General features: G+C 60.5%; 1 protein-coding gene across 1 annotated transcript in view; it reads right to left on the reverse strand.

Annotated features, from left to right (window-relative positions):
* PARVB (parvin beta) overlaps positions 1-25,971 on the reverse strand; it is a 71,439-nt gene that overhangs the window by 15,324 nt on the left and 30,144 nt on the right. Inside the window, exons 2-7 of the mRNA XM_090272282.1 lie at positions 17,423-17,512; positions 14,727-14,797; positions 8,759-8,861; positions 5,547-5,687; positions 4,433-4,548; positions 1,792-1,850 (exon numbers count right to left, since the gene is read on the reverse strand). Coding sequence (XP_090128408.1) covers positions 1,792-1,850; positions 4,433-4,548; positions 5,547-5,687; positions 8,759-8,861; positions 14,727-14,797; positions 17,423-17,512 — 580 coding nt within the window. The remainder of the gene's footprint in view (positions 1-1,791; positions 1,851-4,432; positions 4,549-5,546; positions 5,688-8,758; positions 8,862-14,726; positions 14,798-17,422; positions 17,513-25,971) is intronic.

The following is a 25,971-nucleotide window of genomic DNA, read 5'->3' on the forward strand; positions in this document are numbered from 1 at the left end:
TTAGGTCGCGGAGTGGTTGACAAGGAGAACACGTCAGCAGAGAATGCGTCTTCCACCAGCCACGGTCAACTCGCCAGTACAGGGGTGCAGACAGCCTAATGGCCCCGTGTCTGTGAGTGAGCATGGGTCACCTTCAGGGCGTCCTGAGCTGAGCCCATAGCAGCGGGACGCCCTGCGCCCCCTTGGCAGCTTCAAGTGCACAAAGGCACAGCTCCTTCCTGTGCCCACCTTCCCGAGAGGCAAGGCGGTCTCTAATTCGCCCCCACATTCCTCTGGACGCAAGTCCTTTGGCTCCATCTCATTTAACAGTTTCTTGAGCACCTACTAGGTGCAGGCCCATGGAGCTACAGAAATGAACATGCCTGGCCCTGCCCCCGTGACACCGGGTGGTGACAGAGACTCATGAGCCCACATTTCCACGTGGCCCGCGTGCGCTCTATGCGGATTAGCACCTCCTGTATGTTGGGGTGGCCTGTTACACGGAAGCTACGACACCAGCCCATGCCCCCTTCCTGCTGCAAGGCCCGCTGTCCCATGTCCCCCCTCCCTGCCCCCAACTCCCCGCCATGAGCCTGGAACAGATGTGCACACGCATCAGGCCACTGTCAGCGCCCCTCCCGCTCCCCTGCCACCCGGAGCGCTTCCTGGGTCAGCTCCGGGTTTTCAGAGGCCATCCATGAATTCATGATACCGTAATTAATCAGTCCGTGGACTGAGCGGGCAGGCGCGCTGAGACAATCCATCTGCAGTGACCCGTTTCATCGGGAACAGGGTCAGTGGCGGCACAAATGCCGTGAATTTTAAAGACGCTGAACAAGGTGTCCCAGGGCCCTGAGCCCCACATGCGAACCAGAACGTTTAATTGGCTGCTTTCCCGAGGTAGGGAGCCTCGGGGACCTCGTCACAGCAGCCCTCTGGCTCTCTCTAAGGGGCCAGACAGCTCGGCCCCGGCTGTCGAGGACAGTTCTTGTTCAGACGTGTGGCTCTCCCCTCGGACGGGGCCAGTGTGGGTGGACAGGTGAGGAGGGACCGTCCTCCATCTAAACCCGCGCGCCCCACCTCACATTCCGAAGGCCGCCTTCTAACTTAAGGTGCAGCAAGCCCCCCAGCTTCAGGAACTAACTCGCCCGCACATCGAACCCAGTGAGGACTTCAGCGCCCCCACTATACGGGAGTTCGATGTTGTACCTCTCCCGTCATCGTTTTCTCCCTCGTGAGAGATTCTGAATGGGATCAGTTATAGTTTTCCTTGTTTATTATTCTCTGTCCCATTCCAGGAAGGATTTCAGGTGACCTGAAAAAGGTCTAGCCCTGGCTGGTGTGGCTCAGTGGATTGAGCACTGACCTGTGAACCAAGGGGTCGCAGGTTCGGTTCCCAGTCAGGGCACAGGCCTGGGTTGTGGGCCAGGTCCCCAGTTGGGGGCGTATGAGAGGCAACTACACAGTGATGTTTCTCTCCCTCTCTTTCTGTCTCTTTCCCCTCTCTCTAGAAATAAAGAAATAAAATGTTTAAAAAAGTGAAAAAGACGTTCTAAGTTCCATGCCTTATATTTTTTTGTTTAGTTTTCTATTTGGGAAGAAACCATAGATCTAGAATTCCTCATTTAAATACCTAACCAAACTGCTAGCTTGCCCTTCCACACAAAGGAAAAAAACTTTGAAGACAGCATGCGGGGGGATGTAAAGCTAGGACAGACGCTTGTCTGAAAATTTCACTGTAAAATAAGGGACGTGACATGTCGGGTCCCTGGTGGCCGCAGGGCCTGGGGGCAGGGCTGCAGGGCCACTTACTCCGTGGTCGTGGTCAGCTCCTCCGTGACGTGGCTGGAATGCAGCAGGCCTTCCCGCTTCTGAAAACCCCAAAACAAAGAAATGAACACATCAGCACTCGGGCAGTGAGAGAAGACGAGAGGAACGCTGTTGCCCGCAGGGAAGCTGAGGCTGTGGCCAGGTAGCCAGGCCAGGAGACCACCTTAGGGACCACAAAAGAACCAAGTGGTGTGCAGAACGTCTGAGCCCTGCCAAGGGGACCAGAGGCGGTGACCCTTTTGGTGGCTGGAAGCTGCCCCCAACCTCCCCTCCCCCCAGGTTCTCCACATGGCTCTGAGAGAGAGCTGGCAGCTTCGGGGGTCTCAGGAGAAACGCCAGGTCCCAGGGGGCCCCTCTGCTCCATGCCCCGCATCTGGGAGAGGTAGGGAGCACTGAGGAACACACATGATGCCGGGGAAGCCCCACTGGGGTCACACATGTGCCCTGGGCTGGATGGGGCCCCCCGACATTGTGGCTGTTCAGAACCTCAGAACGTGACCTTATTTGGAGATAGATCTTTGCCGATATAATTAGTTAAGAAGAAGTCCTGCTGGACGAGGGTGGGTCTTAAATCCAATAGGACTGGGGGACTTAGAAGAAGAGAAAATAGAAACACCGAAAATGGACAGGGAGGAAAGGGGCCCTGTGGTGACGGAAGGAGAGAACAGATGTGTCCACCAGCCAGGAACCCTGAGGGCTGCCGACAGCTGCTGGCCGCGGGGGAAGGCTGGGAGGACCCTCCCCGGGGGAGCCGGGGCCGGCAGAACCATGCGGGAGTGCACATCTGCTGTTTTACTGCCCCTCGTCTGTGGCATTCCGTTAGAGCAGCCCAGGACCCTGACACCATGTGACACACGCCTCCCGGAGCCGGGCAGGCATGAGGATGGTGGTCGGGCGGCAGCCAGTATGGCACGGGGCCTTGGGGTGCAGCTTCACGGCCACCAGAAGCCCCTTCTGGAATCCTGTCAAGGGACCGGGCACCCACTTGCCTCCGGGCAGCCCACTGTGGACACCTCTCCAGAGGGATGCTTCCAAGGCGCTACTGTGGGACCCCTCGCCGCCGGCTCCTGTCCCTGAAGTCACCACGCTCGGGGGCTCCAGCCTGCTCGTGGCCTCACCCTGACTGACTGTCCAGAGCACCCACCGAGGGAGGCCCGGGGACATTTTACCCTCACTCATCAAATGTGCACTAACGGCTCAGGTGCGCGATGCTGCGTGCGGCCCCAGCCTCATCCCTCCCCTCCACCGACGGCCCCAGTCCTGCATGTCCGGACCTCCATCTGGGTAACGGGATGCTCAGGGACGGGCCAGGGGCCCGCAGGGAAGCGGGGCAGCTCTGAGCCTTGGGAACCGAGCCCAGGCCTGAGGCCGCCAGTTCCGGGATGCCTCCCCCAACGCGGCCCACTTTGGCCGCGGCCCAAGGAAACCTTCCGTGACCCTGGTCAAGGAGGACGCGCCAGTGAGTGCTCGCCCAGGTCGGGGAAACTTCACAAACCAGAAGATTTCCTTGGACCAAAGTCCAGGCCTGAAAGGAAATACCCCAATTACTGCGCCACACGGAGCTCTTGGGCCCTGTGTCTGACGTATGTGGGTCTGGGAGCCCCATTCCTGTGTGTCCTCAGGAAGCCTGGCCCAGCCGGCCGCCTCGAGAGAGTGTCTGAGACAATGGCCACAGGAATGGTCCCTTGTCCCCGTCACCACCGCCGACCCCAAGCATTCCTCCTTAGGAAGCAAAAGGGGCCAGATGGCAGGTGACCCTTGCCAGAGGCCAGAGGAGGACATTCTCGTCCATCAGGTCAAGACCAAGCTCCCGGAGAATGGAGGAGTCACAGCTTCAGGAAACATGGGATCAGCCAGGGCCTCGCAGGCCAGAGAGACCAGGGGCCCTATAAGTCTAGCAGCCCGAGGAGAGGGCGATGCTGGGCACCTCCAATAAAACCAACGCCCTCCAGGTTCGAGGGGCGATGATGGCCGCTGTTCCTGCCAGACCCAGGGGTGTTTTCCTCATTCAGTAACCCTGAGAGCCAGTATGGAGCACCAGGCACACAGTAGGTGCTTTACAGATGTGCCCTGGACAGAACTGCAAACACAAAGCCAGGGCAGGGTCCGTCCCCAGCCAGGGGAGGCAGCTCCGCCTTCACTGAAGGACTCTGGCTCCCGGTTCCATTTCTCCAAGCGAAGCCAGAGAAATGACCCTAAAAGAGGCAGTGGGGGTGGCGGGCGTGACGCAGACAGGGCAGGCGCACCGCGGCTTTAATTGAGGTATCTATTTCACATGCCGGTCGCATCCGCCTCCAGCAAGCAATAAGCCTGCTCGAGAGGGCTGCATTCCGACTGCTTGGCTTTGGAGAGAAATGAATGTTCTTTTTCAAAATGTGGAAAATTAAACCTCAACACTCCCATGCCTTTGAAGCTGCATCCTCAAATCAATGCCATTGTTCCTGCTCCAATCACTGATCTTGGAGCTGGGCCGAGACATACATTTTGTCAAGAGGGAAAAATAGAAGGTAGCCTCTTGGGGGAAAAAAAAAAAAGGATAAAGTAGGGGGAATGCAGGAGGAGAAAGCCAGGTGCCTGCGCAGCAAAGTCGTGGGCACGCTGGCACGCCGGGACAGACACTCACCCGTACGACCACCACCTGCACAGAGACGTGTTCGGGGAGGCGGATCGCGGCCCGGAAGTGCGTGGCCAGGGACACGAGGAGGTGCAGGATGGCCACCAGGTTCTTCCCGTGAATAGCTTGTTGGGGGAGGGAAGAAGGAGCACTTTAGGTCGGTGAGGTAGGAACCCCGACCCACGTCCAAAAGGCAATCAAGACGCCGTGTGTAAGCGAGACCGCTGAGGAAAACCCTGGGGACACCCACAGGCCACGGAGAAAGGACGAGAGCCCACGAGCATCCGGAGGGAACCGAGGTCTAGCTCCTAATTTGCCTTCCCTGCTGGCTAAGGTGACTTGTGTAGGCACATTTTAAAGCCTGCTGCTCTTAAAAGGGAAAAAATGAGGTAGCGATAAGAAGAAACGGGCAGGAGCGTAAAATCAGCCGGGGAAGGGAGAGGGTCGGGAAAAACAGGCTGTCCTGGCGCTGAGCGTCACCACGCTGGCGTTCCGACCTCGGGCCCCTAGAGCACTCTCTCCCTGCGGTGGCGCCGTCTCCGTCCCGCGGGGGAGGCTGTGGAGGGCAAGGCTGCTCTGGGGCCGTGAGACGTGAGTCCCGCCTGCCGGGGTCCCTGCGCCTTCACGGGCCCCACTAGCGGCTTTCCGGTTTCCTTGGTTTCATCCTTCACCTACCCAGTTCCCGTGCGGCTGGACATGGTGGCGTCACACGTTCCTGACACCAGCATGCTCTGACATACAGTGTGGAGGCCAGCGTGAGCGCCCCCTTCCCACAGCACCTGCTCAGCGGGCATCAGTACAGCTCACCCCTGGGATCTGGGGTGCAGTCCCTTGCAAGGACCCCACACAGCCTCTGTCTTATAACCTGAATTCCCATCCATCCTCAGAAGTCTCTCCAACCAGAACAACTCCACTCTCCTCTGAGGTTTTGGGGGGGTGGGGACAGAGAATTGTGTCCCTTAACGATGAGCTCTTGAGAGTGGGGATGCTGGGCCAGCTTTCCCCTCTCCCAGCTGCCTGCCACAGAGCAGGAGTGGAAGCAGGTTTTTTAAATGCAAACTAGATCTGGTGACAGGTGGCCCTGCCACGTACCACGAGGACGCCCTCCCTCACAGCGGCTCACCGTCCACGGTCCACTGGGGCGCCCAGCCGTGCGGCCTCAGCAGCTCGTGCACGGCCTCCAGGACCGTGTGCAGCTTCTGCTTCTGCCCGATCTCCGACTGCGTGACCTCGGCCACGTTCAGCTTGTAGCCCGCCAGTTTCTCTGCAAGGAGGCGGACAAGAGCAGAAGGGAGAGTGTCAGGCAAAGCTGGGGGCCGCAGGGCCGCCTGGTCACCTGGCCGCAAGGAGGTCCCCTCCCCCCCAGCCACAAGGCGCAGCAGGCCGCCTGTGACAAGGGGGGCTTTGGTGCTGATCAGACACAGAGCTCCGAGTCCCACGCATTCGTGTTCCTGAGAAAATCGATCCAGAACGAAAAGGGGGTGGGAGCATGAGGGCAGAACGGTGGGCGTCCCCCTTGGGGACATTCTGTTCACATAAAACAGACAATGTAATTCGAGATGCCGTGGGCAGGCAAGGCGGTGACCTGCAGGGGCGGTGGGGAGGTGAGGACTTGGGGAAGAAGATGGACCTCACAGGTCGCCTTCTGCCCCCTGCTCCCCGCGGCCCCGCTCTGGTTTCTCCCACATGAGGACACCGCGGTCAGGGATGACGAGGGAGTCGCACACGCCTGCAACTGCTGCATGACCAAGAATGAGCAGGGAGCCATCTGGAGCCGCTGGGCAAGAACGGTCACATCCGCCCAACGTGCCGTCATGGGGACTGAGACCCAGCCACAAGCCGTGCGCCCCTGCGTCCCTCCCAAGAGGCGCAGGAGGTGACGGTGGGTCCCACACCTGCTAAGAGGCCAGGTCGGGAAGGAGCCCCAGGTTCTCCTCCGGTTTGTGGACTCTTAAGTTCAGTCCCATGGTCGTAAAGGCCGGTCACAAATGGGGTTTCTGTCTTGCTGGTGTCCCCAGCAAAGCCCTGTTTCGGGCACTTTCACTGGAGGCGCGACGTCCACTTTCTGTCTCCCAACCCCCCCCCCCCCCCGGCTGAGAACCAAACGAGCCATTCAGATATCGCCTTGAGGAGCCTGAGAGGACAGAGCAGGGCCTGCTGGGCTCGGGACACCCCCTGCACCCACCCCAACACAGCCACTGAGCACCTACTGTGCGCCAGGCACTGTCCCATGGCGCCCAAGCGCGCACGTCCGTCGTCGCAGCCCGAGCCCCCGCGCCTCACACTGGCACAGTGTCCTGACCAGGCTCAGGCTCCTGCACCTACGCTGCACCCAGAAGCCAAGTGACCCTCTAACTCAGGTCACCTCTGCTGGCCTCCTGACATCTGGGATAAAAGCCTGCATCTGCCAGGGCTAGGCGTGATCTGGCTCCGCCATCTTCCCAGCTCGCTTGCTCCCCCCCCGCCCCCATCCGCCCCTTTCATTGCCCTTTAAACGCTACAGACGCTCCTCACGTCGGAGTCTCTGCCCGGAACGTTCCTCCGACGCTAACGGTGCAGACGCCCGTGCAGGCTCACCCCCCGACCGCCCGGCCCAGCCTCTCTGCCCGCTGATCTCCCTCCCGGCGCGGGTGGCGCTCCTCAGGCATCCGTCTGCCTTCAGGTCAGACCACCCCTGATCCGTCGCCTTCCTCCCTCTGCCAGAGCGGCGGTGGGGGTGGGGGCTGTGAGGGTGCCCCGCTGCCCCTGCAGCTCAGTCTCAGGGCTGGGCCCCCCTGCCACAGCGCAGGCTGACGAAGTTTCATTCCACAAATGACCAAAACGAACGTGAACTCCTGTCCCTCCAAACGGACTTTCTGAGGACCGGCCGGCTAAGGACAGAACATGTGGGCTGCTAGCCACCATGTCCTCTGGCACGAGCTACATGACACAGTCCCCTCCCTGCAGCCCCAGCGGGTGGCCCGCCAAGATCAGCTGGTCTGGAAGAGCCAAGTGCCAAGTGTGCAAACCCCGCTGGGACAGAAACGGGCCCATGGAGGGACGCGGGCGCTGAGCCCAGGCTGCAGGGCCGCACCCACGACGCTGCGTGTCTGTGCCCTGGGGTCCCTGAGCCAGCCCTCCCGGGGCAATGCTGTCCCCACCCCGGCCCCTCCTGTCTGCCTCAGTATCTCCCCCTCTCTGCCCTGAACACAGGCCCCCGACTCTGTGTCCCCAGCACACCCCCGTGGCAGCCTGCACCCACCCCTGCCCCCCGGCGGGCACCCTCTGTTATAACTATGGAGAAAGCATGGACCCAGCACCCCGTCTCCAGCTCAGGGGGCCCCGCCCAGTGCTGGGGGGCAGGGTCTCCTGTTGACTTTCAGGAGGTGTGTTATCCCATATACAAGGGACACTGAGTCCTCGAGGCCACCCTTGCAGAGCATAGGGGACCCTGAAAATTCAGTAGAGCTCTTGGGGACAGGAGATGCTTCAGCAAACAGCTGGTTCCTGGATGGAGCCAAGCCCCAAAAACCCAGACAAGCACTCACTCCATTTCCTGCCAAAGGAGCTCAAGTCCTTGGGGCAAGGGGACGACTGGGAGTCACTCACTGACTGGGTCAGCATGGTGGCCGCGTGGCCGTCACCGAGAGGAACTCAGGGACTCAACAGCCCCTGCCCTTTAAATTCCTGTCTTTCTTTGCTACCACGTACTGACTCCGCACGGTGCGCCAGTACTCCGGGCTGCTCCACGCCCGTTAGCTCAGGGGGGACCCCGGACTGTCCCTCATCAATGATGAGAAAAGGGCCGTCGGCCGTCCACCTCCACACCTCGCCCCCCATCCCCCAAAACCACACCACTCAAAAATGCACAGCCCACTCACGAAGCAGCTTCTGGGGACACGCCCGCTCCTGCACCTCCCGTCCTGAAGGGGCTTGACCGCGCCCGGGGGCTGGGACAGGCGGCGGGGGCAACAGCGCCCGAGCCGTGGGATGGGGTGCAGGCGGCAGGGCTGGCTGGCCCAGCGGAAACACGCCCTGTGCTTGCCCTGGGCGAGTGTACCCGACGGCACAGAAGGTTCCGGAAGCTGTGCACGACCTGCCGCAGCCCCGTGGCTGGCAGCTCTGGTAGGACGCCCACCGCAGAAAGGATGAGAGGACAGGTGGCCTGAAGCCCAGGGCCCGGGGACGCCACCCGGGAGCTGTGGGCTCGGGGCTGAGGCTTCAAGACCGCTCTCGGGGCGTGTGACCAGTGCTGCCACATGGAGGATGGTGTGGCCTGGCCTCGGGGGGCTCTGCGGCCCTCTGCGGTGCAGGGGGGGGGGGGGGGGCAGGGGAGCACCCCGCCTGTGGACTCACCCAAGAGCTTCTGCAGCACCTGGCCGTCATACAGGTCCTCCTCCAGCTGCTTCACGATGATCCTCTCCTCCGCCAGCACGCCGTTGATCCAGTCAATGAGCACCTGGGGGCGGGGGCAGGCATCGTGGCCACGCTCAGCAGCAACGGCCGGGGTCGTGTGGGAGCCGAGAGGGGCTGGACGTCAAGGCGCCGTGGCACAGGGGCTGGGCAGGCCAGGATGGGAGAGGCAAGCTTCCCCCAGCCTACAGGGGCCAAGGGGGCCACGCCAGCCCCAGGTGGCCGGGACCTCCTGCGGGAAGTCACGAGAACCCAGCGGAGGATCCTCCTCCCACGGGAACTCGGGGGAATGACCACACCTGCTCGCCACATGTGGAGGGCGGCGGATTCAGTGAGTCAATGCAGGCAGCACAGGCCCGCCGTACAATCTCTGTCCCCGCCCTCCCCGTGACATCTGTACCACGGCAGTCCCGGATCACGCTGAACCTGAGCTGTACAGCAAAGGGGATCCCAGCAGGGCCATTACCACAAGCTCTGAGCTCCTGCTCTTCCCAGTCGCTATTCACACACCACACAGTTCACGCCCATAAAGTGGGCGGTCCCGTGGGCTTCAGTATATTCACAGAGCTATGCAACCACTGCCATAATCCACTGAGGAACGTCTCTACCACCCCACAAGGAAACCCCGTACCTATTTATAGCGACTCCCCACTCCCCGGCCCCAGCTCCTGCCACCACTAAGCTACGCTTCCTGGGCACAGATTTGCCTGTTCTGGACATTTCCTATGCACGGAGGCAGAGAACGCATGATCGTCTGTGCTAAGCTTCTTTCACTTAGCATGATGTTTCCGAGGTTCATCTGTGATGCAGGGCATGTCAGTACTTCATTCCTTCTCACGCATGAGTCATGCCCTAGTGTATAAATATACACACTTGATTGACCCAGTCACAGCTGGGGCTGTCCCCACTCTCGGCTGATGAGGATCATGCTGCTCTGAATGTGGGCGCACACGCTTTCTACGGGGACACGCGTTCACGGCTCCAGGTCAGCCTTCCCCTGAAGCCTCTTCTCAGCAACTGTTCCCATTGCAGTGACTGGCGGTGTTTCCTGAACGAAGGCAGCTTGGACGGCGGCCCCACCCACGGAGCGCTGGGACTCCCGCTGAACACGATCCCATTCAGCCAATGTGGCTGTGGTCCCTTCTCCACAAAATAAAACGGACACCTGAACAGACTCGGTCAAAAACAGACATTGTCTGTGGTTTTTCTCTGCAAAACTAATAAAACTGCCTAACTGGTGCCAATAACCTCTAGGGAATGGAAGTCGATTGCCACGCTCAGAGGTGACCAGAGGGCAGGAACCCAGAATGCAGTATCTTGTCACTCTCTGAAACACGCAGCCTGCCAAACCGGCCACCAAGCCGATTTCTATGAAGTACAGTCTATCTTCCCACTAACTCAAGGTTATTAAATCAGGCACACAAGCCCCTGAAGAACAGAGTGAAAGTGAATGAAAGCGTGGTTACGGGCAGCCCCGGGCATTCTGGCCCTGGGAGAGCCATCCCGGCTCCCCTGCTCAGCCCCTCCCTCTCCCGCCCAGGGGATCAGGCGGTGTGGGGACACGGGGACAGGGCCCTGGCCCGTGACGGGGCGCATCAGCTCCCAGCCAAGCTGCCTCCCCTCCTGGCTCCTGCCTTCCTCTCTGATCGCCCTTCCAGTTTCCTTGGAAGGGCGTGGGGTTTGTTCTCACCCTGGCGGGTGTGGCTCAGAGGGTAGAGCACCTGCCTGCAGACCAAAAGGTCACCGGTTCAATTCCTGGTCAGGGCACAGGCCTGGGTGGCAGGTTGGGTCCCGCGCTGAGGGCATGCGAGAGGCAACCGATGGATGTGTCTCTCACACGGATGTCTCTCTCCCTCTCTTTCTCCCTCCTTTCCCCTCTCTCTAAAAATAAAAAATAAAAAGATAAATAAAGGGCATGTTCCTGAGGCCTTGCCCGGGACGACTCCTGTTCTCACGCTCCACTCCCTTCCAAGGCCAGGTCATGCCCTCCCACGACTTCCGGGGCCGACCCCATCCCAGGCCCCAGGCCCCACCTGCACACCAGCTGGTGGGGAGCAGACACCACCCGCCAGTTCCGGGAGCCTGGACTCCACCCCCGCTTCTGCTCACTTCTTACCTGGGTCTGCGTCCCACCACTCCCTCCCCCGGCACCCTCGAGCAAGCCCCCGCCCCGGACCAGTGCCCCAGCCCTTGCTGAGCACAGGCCCCTTCATTCTTCACACACCCCGCGCTCACCTCTGCCCCAGGGCCTTGGCGCGGGCTATCCCTCCACCCTGAACACGCCCCCTCCCCCACGGCCTGGCCAGGTCTCGCTCATCCTTCAGGTCTCAAGCTTCTACGTCACTCCCTGACAGCCCCACCTCCTCAGGCCACACACCCCCAGCACACCCAGAGCTTCTTCCCTGACCCTGCTCCATAGGCAATGCCAGCCCGGCTTTGTTTACACTGGTCTCCCGGTTCCCTGAGGGCAGGAACGAGGTGAGGACTGTCTTGTTTGGGGCTCTGTCCCCAGGACCCAGTGCGCGCTGCCCGGCAGAGGAGCTCCAAAAGCAGGCGTTGAGTTAATGACTTAATTTCCTGAGCACCTACTGTGTGCCAGGCTCTGGGAATAAGTAATATGCAGGGGCCTCTGTCCTTGAGGCCCTTACTTTCTAATCAGTCATTAAAGACAAACAGCAAGACACACTCCAGGCTGGGGTCCATGCTGCGAAGAAAACAGGCCAGGCGCAGGGGACAAGCCTGCCAAACGCTTCTCAGCCGGGCGGTCAACGGCAACACCAGCCCCTGCTTTGCTCGGTGCCGTATCCCCAGCGGCTAACCTTGGGACAGACCCATGGAAGGCGCCCAAACTGCAGGACTGCCCGCAGACCTGGCGAGGTCTCTGGGGCGCACCGACATCTGGCTCCGGAGGCCGCCTGGCCCCAGGGCGCGGTCCTACTGGGAAACCCGCAGTCAATGTTTACCCTGTGAAGAAACGAAAGCTTCGAAGGTTCCATCTGGATCTCTCACCTGGTCACAGCCCAACACCAAAACCACAGGCAGAACGAACGGGATGAAAACCCAACTCCACACAGCAGGCCGGGGGGCCGCTCAGCGCTGGGGAGCAGACACGACCCACCCCCGCGGGGAAGCGACCTTCTGGTGGACGCCACCCTGCACGTCCCACCCAGGTCAGCAGCTTCACCCTGTTTCGGAGCCTTCCCGTGGCGTTTAGGGACGTCTCACCTGAAGCCCCGAACCCTGGGGGCCACGTGTCTGGGTCATGTCTTAGCAATGGTCTGGGCCCCCGGCTCTTGGCACATGTTTTACGAGCTTGCTTAAACTGGAATAAAAATTACCTTCCCTTTACTCCTGCTGAGGGATAGTCAGGGCCTGCAGCCTGTCTCCCCCAAACTATGACAGTTACGCTTCAATCACTTCCAAACGGGCTCCTCGCGGCTCGGTCCCCGGAGGCCGGCCGGGCGGGGCCAGGGTGCACCTGGGAGCCTCCCGCGGCCCCAGCAGCACCGGCTTCGGCCCAGAGCGGCGTTTTTATGCAGCTGACCCTCGTCACAGGCAACAGGGAGAACGAAAACAGAACTTAACTCCCAGGAAGCGTCTTGTCCGACAATCTGGGGAGTAAGATGTGAGGGCTGCTCCCGCGGGCGTGAGCGCAGCCCAGGGCCGCCTCGGCCAGCCCGCGCTGGGCCACGTTCTGTCGGGTGCGGAGGCCTGCCTCGGGCTCTTTGTGCTGGGAAGCATGAGAACCGCCATTCCGCCTCTCAAAGGTCGCTCAAGACATAAGGTGTCTCACCTGTAAACTGCTCCCTGCCCCGGCGTTTGCCTGTGAGCAATTCAGGGCGTCTTGGGGCAGCAAGAGGAAACAGGTCGGGACACCAGCCAGGGAGACGTCAGGGCTATTCGTCTGGGCTCCTGAACCTCCACGCTGCTTCCCGGGAGTGCTCCTGGGAGCACCTGCATCGGACCTCCAGCCCTCGCCCCTCCTCCTCCCAGAGCACCCTTTCCTGAGATCTGGGTGCTGCAGGTCCACAGCGAGGCACCCCTGGGCGGTCCTGGTGCGCAGCCTCGCGTTGGCACTGCCAACCCCCCCTCCCGCCCCGCCTCCCTTGCTGAGTCCCACGCACCCGGCATGCCTGCATCAGCCCGTCACAGCGGACATGCCTGCACCCCGTGGAACCTGGCAGCCCTGCCTGCATGGGGACCCCATTCCAGAGGGGAGGACGCCCCAAACCAGCGAGTGGCATAAGAGGGTGCTGGCGGTGAGACGTTCAGGAGGAAGCGAGCAGGACAGCAGGTGGGGTGGTGGAGGCAGGCGGGCCGCCAGGGCGGGCACCGCGCCTACAGGGTGGACCATAAGGCTCAGGAGTGTCCCTGGCTGGCAGTGTTCCTTGAATATTGTCACACTGCTGCTGGCGAGTGACGCTGTGCACGGCTCCCTGGGAAGTCAGGGTGGGTGTCCTGGGCCCTGTGACCCACACCTCCCCCCGTGGCTGACTGTCACCTGGGCCCTGTCACTGTGCTAAAGTGTGACCGAGTGTGGTGGCAGCGCCCACTGAGTTCTGGGAGGGCTTCTCTCTCAAGCCTAAGGGTCGTCCCAAGGACGTCCAGCAAACCACTGACAGCCGGGATAGAGTGAGAGGCAGGGAGGGAGGGACGGCGGACGGCGGAGCAGGGACATGGGTCTCTCGTTCTTGGCTCCCTGGCCTTCACACGACACCACCAGCCGTCCTGGGCTCCGGCTTCAGAGAGTGGATCGTGGGACTTCTCAGCCTCCGTAACCATGAGAGCCAGTTCCTTACAGTAAACCTCTATCTATAGACGGATGGACAGACAGACAGACAGAGCCCTCCACACTCACTGTTACTGTGTCTCTGTGGAAGTACAGTGTCTGTCTCCTCCCTGCATGGCATTCTAGTGGCCGAAGGACAGATCCCTTTCCTCACCAACACTCAGTTTAATAGAATAACAAATTGGTATTCGGGGGGAATAATCTTAATAAAATATACTAGGAATCAACATTCTGGGGTGGACCCCAACACTGACATTTTCCATTTCAGTTTTTGAAGGATTCATCGCGCAACGGTCTTTTTTATCTGTGTCCACCCCGTGAAAACGCCGCAGCGGTACAGGGAAACAAACTCTTTAAAAAGCACTTCGAACGGCAGCTGTCTGTCTGCGACACGCACTGCCCTGAACCCAGCCCCGGGTGCGGAGTTGCCCCCAGGCTGCGGGAGAAAGCGGTTTCCGTGGCTGCCCGCGCGGCGCAGGCGCTGGCAGAGCCCGGGGCCTCTGCGTGTCAGGACCGCCTCTGACGCCCTGCTGTGTTCCTGTCAGAGCAATCCCACCTGCCCCCCTGCGTGGACACGGTAAGTGTTATAAATAAAGCCTCACACCCGAGCTGCAGCTTAGAAACCACGCCGGGGAGAGGAAAGCCACGGGAAGCTCCGAGCCAGTGGCCCTCCCGTCCTCGCTTCCTGGACTTCGGGGAATGACGTGGCCACCTCCTTGTCTAGCTGGTTTCTGGGCCTCCGTTTGCTGCAGAAGCCGACCGTCTGCCTGAGCGGGGCTGCCGGGATCCGACGGTCCCCGGTCCCTGAGCAGGGGCAGCTAGGCGCCCGCGCTCCGGAGTGAGTCTGAGCCCAGCGTGCGTGGGGCCGCAGGAGTCCACTCCGCCTGCTCCTCCTGCCCGGTGTGGAGTGCAGGCCAATGGCTCTAAGGGCCCTGGTGAGGCCGGGCACCTGGGAGGTGTTCACACTGTGACCCGGGTCCCTTCCCCAACTCAGCTCCTCGCTACGCGTCCGTCCCTCACCTGACGCGGTGTGAAGGCTCCTTGCGCCCGCCACGGGGTTTGCTCCTTCCCCACGAGAGCCCGGCCCCGACAGGGACATTCCAACCACGACGCCTCCCTTACCTTGACCAGCTCCTTGAACTTGGGGTCATCCTTGGAGGTGGGGTCAATCATCGTGCGCTCCTCATTCTCCTCTGCCAGGGACAAGGGAGGCAGGGTGAGCGTCGGCAGCCGCCGAGCACAAGCGGGGGCCAGAAAACCCCTGTTTCCTCAGTAAGGACGCGGGGTGCCCTGACTCGCACGCAGTGACAGCCCCGGGCTGGCGGCCGAGGGCAGAAACTACCTCCCGGGAGGCGGACAGCACCCTTGTGCCTCTGCTGCTCCCTGAAGGGGGTGCAGTGACCCCACGCTCTGCCGGCCTCGCCCTCACTGAGTCTCCCATCTGCCGGGAGGGACCCCGGGCGAGGCGGCCACGCACAAAGGCCTGAGCCGATCTGTGCGGAAAGCCGCGGGGAGAAAACGTGTACCGGGAAAGCTCCCCACGGCTGACAAAGTGCGGAACCAAACATATTAGGGAAAAAGGAAGAAAAAAATGTTCTGCGGCAAAACGTGTTCATCCTCATTCTGTTGGTCTGTCCGCCTGTGTGCCTTTCCCTCCATGCCCTGCCCTGGACCCAGGGACAACAGAGGACCCAGCTCGTCACAGGAGTGACAAGGTGATAACGAGGAAGTGGGACCACAAAGGTCAGCTAGCATGCAAAGCAAAGTAAGCGTGGAAATGACAGAGGCGGGGGGCTGCTGCCGGCGGGGCCGGGCTCCCAGGAGGCACGGGTGGGATGACCCGGAAGCCGAGGAGACTGGGGTCCTGGGCCCAGACCAGCGTCTGCGGAGCAGGGAGCCCTGTCCGTGTGGGTGGGAATGAAGTGACTTGGAGGGACAGCGGCTTCGCAGCAGCAAATTAAAGAACCTGACAACGTGGAAAAACTATTTTTGGAGTCGCGCACACCTGATGCTTGAGAGGGAGCCTGCAGGTGACACGCAGGGCCTGGGGACGTCCCTGCCTGCCGGGGCTCTCTGCAGCCTCTCGCTCCCCCTGGGACAAAGGCCGGTGTCCTCCGCGTGGCCTCCCCAGCCTCCCCACCGCCTGCCTTAGGGCGCTGGGACAAGCTACCCCTGGTCTGCCACCCTGTCCCCACCCCCATCTCTTCACCCCTCACAGCTCAGCCCCAGGGGCTGCCTGAGCTTCAGGGACCATGGAACCGCATGAAGCAAACTGGGGGATGTCAACGCTCGGGCCCCATGCAGCTGGTCAGGAAGAGGGGGAGACGAGGAGGGTCAGGGCCCGGGGACAGGCCGCATCCGGCACCACGGACCACGTAGCAGCCTGCCACGCACTGAACACAAACCTGCCTTCTGCCCCTGACGGTCTGAAGTGGGCTTCTCAGCCAGGAGTGGCTGTGTCCCCCACCCCAGGGCAGCAGCGTCTGGAGGCATTTTGGGGGGGTCCCAACTGGAGGGGGGAGGGGAAGGCTACCGGCACCCAGTAGCTGGCGGCCAGGGACGCGGAGTGATACCTCGCCAGGCACAGAACAGCCCCACAGCCAGGGCTCGTCCAACACCGATGCCCGCGGTGCCGAGGCGGAGGGGCCTGCTCAAACTCGGGCTGAGTTCCAGAGCCACGAGCTGACCCCCAATTTCCTTCTGGACAGTCACCCAGGGGCGTCCACCAGACGGCAGCTTCAGCCGGACTGAAGGCCATTGGCACCAGGAACGAGGAAGAGCCACGCTCCTCCGGGAGCAGAGGGAGGAAGCGTGGTGCGTCCTGCGGGATCGCAGGGAGCTGGGCCAGCCCGTGGCCCGGGTCGGCCGGCCAGGCGGACGCGTCTGCGTTTCCACAGGCCCCCGCTGGCTGGCCTCGCGGTGGAAGCCACAGCGCAGGGATCCTCCGGGACTTCCCTTCAAACCAGGGCTTGGAAACAAGCAGGATGTTCCCCCGCTGCCTTCCAGGTGGATCAGATCCCAAGACACGCTCGAAGGAAAACGTGTCCTGGCTGTCACCTCACGAGTGCCAGACTGTGACACGGTCCCAAGGAGGTGGGTACCCTCGGCAGGGCCCACCAGCAAGCCCCCGGCCTGACACCACGCCCATACGTGCAGAGACTGGGGCTTGGCGTGTATCAGCCACGTGTCTTTATTTTCTGATGCTTTCACCTTTGGGGGCCTCGCGGGGCCTGGCGGACTAGAAGGACGGTCCCTCCTGGGCCTAGCTGATTCCCAAGACAGCCAGCACCGCCCCGTGTGGGCCTTCCCCATGCAAACCCCCAGAGCGCACATCCCAGCTGCTCTGTCACGGGGCGGCACGCTCCCGGGCCCGGCCCTTCCCCGTCAGCGCAGCGGGGACCCTGTGCCACTCACGTCAGCCAGCCCCACGCCTGCTCGCCGCCTCATCCGTTCCCACCCCGGAAACCACCAGAAAGGCCTTGGCCTCGGCCCTCCCTCCTGGTGCCCCCCGCGCCCCCGCCTCGGCAGCGGCGGCTGTAACACCTCCCTTCTCACGGCATCTCTCTCCTGCTCTGTCGGCCTCGCCAGACCCGAACGGTGGTAAAGCTCACACTTTTACCCAGAGAGAGAAACATCCTTGCTTTTTCCTGCCCACTTTTCTAAAAGGACCTTGAGTGAACAGCCCAGACTCTCAACACGGCCCGGTGGGACGCCTGCTCCCAAGGCCGTGCCTGTCACACGTCTCTGGCCTCACGGCGACCGACGGCAGGCCCGGCAGCTCAGCTGTCCCGCAGCGGGAGGTGGCGCGGCCCCCGTACCGAGCAGGGTGTCCTCAGGGTGCAGGTCCACCGAGGCCGGGGACATCGGTGAGTTGATGGCATGTTTGCCTTCTTCCTGCAGGTCATTCACTGTGGAGCAGAAGGAGACAGGGAAAGCGGTCAGTGTAAGCGGGGTGCTGGCAGCTTCCCGCGCTGGCCGGGGAACAAAGGGACTCAACTCCTGCTTTTTTAAGCATTTAACAAACATTCACAAATGGCCTGTCGCCCAGAAAAAGTCTGAGGAAAAGTGATCCGAACCAAGACTACGTTCTGCCATTCTTCTCCCTTGCCAAATATGTCCCCGTCCCCGCCAAGCCCTGCCGGTCTGTCTTCACTACCCTTCGGAATACGTGACTAAGACACGGAAGCTTCTGGATGCCTCCAGATCTGCCCAAGGCTGCCGAGAGGGACAAAGCTTGGGGCCCAGTCACAGGGCCTGCGAAGGCAGGGCTCCCCTTCCCTCCTTGGAGAGCTGTGTCCCATGACCAGCACCCCAGGTGTGAGGGCCCCTCCCAACATGTGCCAGGGCAAGTCCAGAGTTTAAAGCAACCCCATTGTCAAGGCCACGTTCACGGGGACAGAGCCCTGATGGTCTGATGACAGGTGCTACCCGGGGTCAGGAGCACAGAATATGCAACAGAAGCTTTGAGCCGGAGGTGCCCCGACCTCCTGGCTAGAGAGCACAGGTGTGTGTGTTGGGGGGATGGGCCCCAGGGTCCGGGGGCGACCAGAAGCATAGCATGGATCCCACAGTGGCAGAAAGGACCTCTCACTCCCCACACTAGGGCGACCTCAGGAAGACACCTGAGGTCACATCCCCCAGGGCATCCCCAGCATACGGGGCACTAACGCCCTCGCCTTTAACACTGAGTTTCTCCCATCAACCATGGCCGTGACTTCCAGCCTCAGCCCCAAGGTCAGAGGCCCTGGGTGCAGGGTGGGGCCTGGCACCTGCCAATCACACACCACTAAACCAGCCCTGTCAGTGTGGCCAGTGACGAGTGCCCAGGCCTTCCGCCCTTTGACAAAGTGAATCCTCTTTCAATACCACAGTCACCTCGAACTTTTACCCCCTCCAACCTGGGCACCTGGAGGGACAGGGGACAGAGGAGCAAGGGGGCGTGGCATGATGGCTTGGGAACAGGTGGCCATGGAGATCACCCCTTGCTGGCGGTGCAACCAGGCAAGTCCCCTTCACCTTGATGACGCTGTTTCCCCCAAGTGTCACGGCCCCTGGCAGGGCTGGATGAGGTGAGGGGCCTGGTCCCGTCGCAAGCCCAGAGCTGGGCACATGGTGGGCTCTCGAGACTCAGCTGCAGACCCAGCTTTGGGGACAACACCCTTCACCCCTCCCCAGGACGATGGCAGTGGGGCCCCAGGACATGGGCTCCTGCCATCAGTGAAGGTCCAGATCCAAGACTGTTGAAAAACACTATTCCCAGGAGCCCAAGGGTGGAAACAGCCCAAGTGCCCACCGACAGGTGACAGGTAAACACTGCGATTCATCCACAAAATGGAATACTACTCACCCAGGAAAAGGAAGGAGACGGACCCCTGCTACAACACAGACGAACGCTGAGGACGTGATGCTGAGGGAAAGGAGCCAGACATGAAAGGACAAGCCCCGGGTGAGGCCACCTACGTGAGTCCCTGGAGCAGTGACATTCACAGAGACAGACAGGAGGACAGTGGGGCCGGGGCTGGAGGAGGGGCAGGGGTGCCGTGGTCGAACGGGCACAGAGGGCCGGTCTGGGGAGATGAGACAGTCCTGGAGCCGGGCGGGGGTGAGGGTTGCACAATGTGCTGGACTTAACGCCCCCGGACTCTGCCCCGAAAAATGGTTACAATGGCAAATTTTATGTTATGCGCGTTTTACCACAATTAGAAAGAAAAGAAAGTGGCCCCCCGCCACAGCTTTCGGGTCTGGAAGTCAGCCCCGCGGTCGGCCGCGTCCACCCGCCTTGGCCCGCAGGACCATCCCGAGAACCAGAGCCGACCTCTGCCAGAAGCGGCCAGTGCGCACGCCTTCGCGAGGCACGGACGCGCGGGTTCGCGGGAGAGGCCCCTCTGCCTCCCGCCCCTAAAAATGCTCCAGAGGTCCCTGCGGCTCGCCCAGGCCCCTTTAGAACATGGAGACCAAGTTTCAGCGATGATTTTTAACTACATAACCAAATACAAAGTATTTCACTAGAAAAGAGTTTTCAAAGACAGAAAGGGAAAGAGGAAAAGGGCCTTTTCCACGAAGTCCTCATGTGTACAAAGGCGCGCACGTGACTGGTGAAATGGGTGTACACAGAAGACCCCAGGTGCCCAGGTCCATTTCCTGGGCCGATGTCGCAGAAGGGGACAGAGAGGCCAGGGAGGGCCCTTCTGGGCGAGGCCGGCTGTGACGGTTCTCTTCGCAGCCAGAGAAGAACTGAAGACCCTGGTTTTACATAAGCGGAGGGCTATGCAGGCGGGCTCCGGAGCACGGGTGCGCCGTGTGGGGCGCCTGCAGCTCCTCTCAGAAAGCCCCCGCTGCCGCACGGGCCACCCTCTCATGTGGACGTGGGACTGGCGGGAGGGGCAGAAGGGGAGATTAAAAAAAAAAGCTTCCAGGCAGAGAGCGAGGGAGGAAAGGGAATGGCATTTTCCAAGCCCAGAAATTGGGTCACATGAAAACAGCAATTTCCTCACCGCCCTTGAACATCAAAGATAACACTAAGCAGGGCCCGGAGTTTCATGACCTTAATGAATAAGAAATGCTCTCAAAGACCCGCCCAGGCTGTGGCTCCACTGCACGTCCCAGAGGGCCGCTTATGCATAAGGCCCTGAGGTTAACAAGGGCCCCGAGCCAGGCGGATGGGGTCCCAAGCAGACCACAGGGCCAGCCGCCAGCTGTTAGGAGCCTGGGTCTGTGGCCACAGAGCCCTGGGTTCAAATCACACTTTGCCACAGGCTGGGCTTGGAGCAAGTCCCCTCACCTTGCTAAGTCTCGGTTTCCTCATCCGTCACACGGGGATGGTAACAGTACCTGCCTCCAGCGGGGTTCTGAGGAATAAGTGAGATAGAGAGCATCCAGCTCCTGGTTCAGAGCACACGCTCTGTGACAGAGGGATGGGGGAGGAATGGGTGTGGGTAAATAGGGGCTCCGAGAGGGGTGCAAACTAGAAATGAGTGATGAAAAGGAAGGTGAGGTCCCTCGTCCCAGGGAGAACCATGGAAGGCTTCCTGGAGGAGGCAGCGAGTGAATGTGGCCTTGAAAGATGCCAAGAATCCAGAGCAGGGGCTTTGGGACTCATAAGGGTGACATATCAGAGCTAAATTCTAAAAGCCACAGGGCGGCCACCTCGATGCAGAACCGCAGGCGGGCCCCTAGATGGCTCCTCGGTACCTGGCTACCTTCCACAGCCTGCGTCCTCTGAGGGGCACTTGGCTGAGGAGCTTTCAGTCTAAACCTGATTATCATCTTCTGAGGGTCAGTCCGATGATTGGAAGGAGGGGCCCCCTTGGACCGCGGCTTCTCCCCAAGGACCCTACTCTGCCAGCTGAGTGGCTTTCCATTAATCCCAGGAATGTTTTGGTTTTTAAAGTACTGGTCCGTTTGCCAGGAAGAGAAATACTTCAAAGATGTGAAATCCCAGCTGTCCTGAGTCATGGCAAAAGATCCGGATGTCTGGTGGGAGTGCAAGGGGGTGTGGGTGTTCAAAGGGACCGGGGTGCGATGCCGGGGCCAGGCATTAATCCTAAGTGCCCTCCATTGTCCCCACAAAGCCCAGCAGCCAGCCACGCGGCAGCCGATGCCTGCTGCCCGAGAGCTCACCTCGCAGTGGTGGCACTTCGGGGAAGGCCAGGAGGGTCAGGAGAGAGGGGACGGGTCCAGGTCAGAAGAGAGCACCACCGAAGAGGGCTTGGTGGCACAAGTGCCCACTGGGGACAGCCACTGCTCACTCGGCCCCCGGGGGCAGGCCGCAGTCATCTTAGGAGTTTTCAAGTAAAGCTGGAAATGTGGGGTTCAGTGTAGAATCTCCCAATTTGTGAATGGAAACAAATAAGTCAAATTCTGTGCGCCAGCCAGGGGCCATCGGTTCATATCCTCAGATCACAGGAAATGTCCTGCCTGTCACTGGGAAAGGGGAAGAGGGCCACTAACATTTCCTGAGCACCTACTATGTGCCAGACACCTTCCCTACTGTTCATTCATCTTATCTGCTAATCAGTCTATGAGGGAGCAGGTGGGTCCGGGCTGCGTCGCCACCTGTTAGAGGTGAAGGCACCTGAGAGACACCACCAGTGAGCCCCAGTGTCAGGACTGGACCTGGTTCTACTTGATCTTTCACTTCACTGTCCCCAGCTCAATCTTACCCAACTTTAAGCTTCAACTTACTGGCCACCTCCTCCAGGAAGCCCTCCTGGGTGCTCCACATCCACCCCAGACTCCTTTCTGCCCAACTCAAGTCACACAGCCCTGTAACTATCTCTTTCCTGGACCATCTGCTCACACCAGTGCTAACTCAGCTTCTGCACATAGTGGGTCTTCAACTGTATTTGAGGAGCAGCATGATAAAGGGCTTAGAGCCCTGGAGCCAGTCTGCTGGGCTCAGACCGCGGTCCGGCCGCTGACGAGCTGGGTGACCCCAGGCAGGCTCCGTGATTGCTGTGCCTCACTTTCCACTAAAAGACATGGGCACCCCCAACAACTGCTGGCATGCAGTAAGCGCTCAATAAACGCTGGCTTTTAGCGTCTCTTCAATGACTGCGTGTGTGTTTCCAAAGCGCATTCTCTTTCCATCACTCCACCCAAAGCCTGGGCAACGCTGGACCAAAAACCACCTCTCCCGCCCGGAATGACAGACGCATGAAAGGGAAGGGAGACCCAGCCACGAAAGCCTGGCCGTCTGGCAGCGGCCCTAAGGAGCCGCCCTTCACACCCCAGGCCAAACGCAAAGGTTCTGTCTTTGATTTTTTGTTTTTCATCTTTTTCTTTGGATGGGTTTCACTTTATTTATTTATGCCCAGGTTCTTTCCAAAAAAGAAAAAAAAAGCTTTCAGGCAGCCTTTTTTTTCTTTTGACATCATTAAGAAAACAACTTTGACAGTGGCTGGCTGACAGAGCGAGGTTCCCGTGAGGGGACACAGGAATCTGAAAACACCCAGGCTCCCCAGCTTCTCGTTCCAGGAGCGTCGGGTCGGGGCGGGGGGTGCGGTCACGACACACCGCCTACAAAGGGGGGGGTACAGGGAGCTCACAGCGGGGGTTCACCCGCTGGGGGTTCAACGAGAATAAAAAGGCCTCATGGGGATGAGCGTGGCTCTCAGAGATGGAAGCCGGGACAATTCCATCTTGGCATTTTTCTAAGTGTGTCATTTCAACACAGCGGAGATGCTTTATCCCCAGGAGGGGGCCTTTACACTCTATATTCACGTCCCGGTGTTTGCAGGGAACAAAAGATCAGGGGAGAATGTTCCGTGGGCCCGTCTGAGCCAGGATCAAAGAGAAAACGCCAACAGAAACGGCGCGCTTCCCCCATCCACCTCTGAAAGGACTTGGAACTGTGGGAGGGCAGCCTCCATCGGGGACACTTAACCAGCCCCTTTCAAGACAGACCCACTTCCCGTTACAATGATCCTCCTCAAAGGAACGGAGTGGTCCTCAGAGTCAGAGGGAAAGGCAGGCAGATAAAGGCATGGCTCCTTCAGCCCCACCCCCCACCGCGTTCCCTGACTTCCTAGTGTTTCGGGAGGAACCCGCAAATCTCTGTTCAGTGAGGCTTCTCGGACCTCCACCAAGCACATGAGAGCTTGCCATGAATCCATCTCCCATCTTCCATCTGCGCTCAGAGGGGCCATTCCTTTGCAGAGGTCGTAATTTATCGGAATAATTAAACTCATCAGCATGAAGGTCTTCACAGCAGAATGGTCCCTCTAAAAATAAATCAAAGTGTACTTCATGGGACGATCTCATGGCTCATTGGCATTGAAATAAGGCTCCGATGAGCCCTGAACGAGAGCAGGGACATCCATGGGCTCCGCGGCCGGGGGCGGTGCTGCAGACAGCCCTTCCCGTTGATCTGAGCCAGCGACCGCCCAGCATTCAAAGGGTGGGCTGTTTCCAGAGGGTCACACACGTGAAGGCCTTGAAACGTGAGGTTATGAACCCCAGGTTCCATCTCCAAGATTCTCACGGCCACGACGGGTGGATGGCCGCGCCCCGTCCAGGATGAAGGCAGCAAGGTCAGCTGGCCCCGAGAAAGCCCCTGCCCCTCCCAACCCAGATGTGGGAAAAGAGAAATTAACTTTCAGTGATCCGTGTAGGAAAACATGGAAGAAGCCACCTCTTAACCTTGAAAGTGCCCAATCTGCTCCGTCTGTACCGAGGAGCGGACTCCAGCCTGTCCCTCCGGGCGCCGGCCCACTGGGACCAACACGGGGCAAGAGCATTGGGTGAACGCGCCGTCATTTCTCAGCGCAGGGACGGTGTCAACAAGACCACAGGGGTGGCAGAGCGCTGGCTGCTGACCAAGCACCTGGGATGGGGTTGGTTCTGCTGGGGCACGAGGTCCCATCCGGTCTCTGGAGATGAAATAAGCTGCGAGGCTAAAATAAATACAAGAGCATTTCAACGAGGCCAAATCTGAAGGAGGTCAACAGGCAGGGCAGGCCCCACAACAGGCTCGCAGCTACAGACAGATCAGCCGGCTCCGGGGGGCGGTAAACCCGGGTCTCCCAGCCTGCGGGCCTAACCAACACGGGCGGCTGCCCGCGCTCGGAGAGGCTGGTGCAGGCAGCAGACGGGGAGGCGGCGTCCTGGCCCCGTCCGCCCGACAGCCTTGCCCAGCACTTAGCAGCAAGAAGGTTTCAAGGAACAAATGTACAATTAACTAAGGGCAGTCCATTTTAAGTGAAGAGTTTTAAAAGCAGGTTTCGAAACAACATCACATGATATTTACGTAAAAAAATACCACCATAAAACTCAAGGTTGTACGTTCCTATGCGCCCGCATCTAAACGCCTGTGAGGAAGGATGAGAGGATGCGCTCCGAAATGAGAAGGGCAGTGTTACCTCTGGAGGGGGCCGAAGGAGGGCACTGGGGGAGGCTTTGCCGCAACTGTTCACACGCACGTCACTTGGCAAATAAAAATAAAGTTAAAAGACCAGACAGCAAACAGATGCTCCGCCAGGGTGTGCACAGGGCACGACAGAGGCCCGGAACGGGGGGCCCCGGTTCCACGGGGAAGGAGACCGGAAGGGGAAGGAGGCGAGGCCACCTGCCGAGGGTAAGTCTCCAAAGGCAGAGGCAGGACTCGGCTCAGCTGCAGAGCTGTCTGGGCCTGCAAGGGACCCCTCTGTCTCAGGGAAGCCTTGGCCTGCGGGCTTCAGACCGCCCTGAGGAGGTCACAGAGGGCCACCGAGCCACACCGCTCATGTATGGATGGGCTGGAGAGAAGCAATATGTTTTGGGGGTGGAAGAACTGATCTCCATTCTGCCATCACCCCCAGGCCCAGGAAGACATAGGCCATCCACACGGCCGAGACCCTCGGCGTCACCTCCCCTTGGACTCTCTGCCTGCTCCCCGGGACTGTCACTGAACAGATCAGCACATGGCCTCTGCCTCCAGGGACGCTGGGGAAGAGCCGAGCTGCCTGGCTGTGCCCAGGACAGGTGTGCCGGGGGGCTGAGGGGCCTGGATCCTCAGAGAGCCCAGCCTGGAAACCTGCAGGGTACGAACGGACCCACTCTCAGACTCGCCTGTGAATGGCCGGTCACCCCGGGCCCTCCGGCACAGCGCCCCCCACCCTGTACCCATCACCAGGCACCCCACCTGGCAGCCTTTGCTAACCTCTCATGCTCCAAGGCACTTGGGCTCCCAGACCCTGAAGCTCTCAGGACACCCTGGGCTAACGGGCAGGTCTGGACGCGGCAGGTGCGGAGCAGGTCCCAGGCACGGCAACACCAACCAGCTCACAGGCGGTGCCAGTGGCGCAGACCCACGGCCCCCACGGGGAACAGCACGACCGCCCCGCCACTCCTGAACCCGGGCTGGTGAGTGACTTTCGGGGATGACCGCGGTTCCACAGCTTCCCACCTGGCCAGCACCCGGCCAGCCTGGGTTGTCACGGAGAAAGACTTACTGGGCACCCACTCGCACATGCTGTCGTGAACTCCCCCCACGGACGAGGTCTCTAAAAGACAGAGTCACACAGAGCTGGCCCAGCTGGTTGGGGACAGAGCCGACCCACCCAAGGCCTTGGTACCCCCAAACCACAGACCTCCCAGCTTTCAGTGGGATGTGAGGGAAGCGCAGAGCATCTCCTGCCTGTGGGGAGAACCCAGAGCCCCCACCTTCCTCCGTGAACCCGTCACCGACCTGGAGCCAAGCGTCGAGTCTCAGCAGCAACAGTGAAGGCGTTTGCTTGCCAGCCTGGCTTCTCCGAGACCCTCGACATCAAAGGCCAGTTCCCGCGCCCCAGCAAAGTGGGGTCAACAGCCACAGTGGGTCCGGGAGGCCCCATCAGCCCAGCCGGCCTCAGGGACACACCTGCCACCCAGACGGGGAGGGGTGGGGGAG

Source organism: Furipterus horrens, unplaced genomic scaffold (genome assembly GCF_987537825.1).
Source record: "Furipterus horrens unplaced genomic scaffold, mFurHor1.1.pri manual_scaffold_4, whole genome shotgun sequence".
In the NCBI taxonomy this organism is placed as follows: domain Eukaryota; kingdom Metazoa; phylum Chordata; class Mammalia; order Chiroptera; family Furipteridae; genus Furipterus; species Furipterus horrens.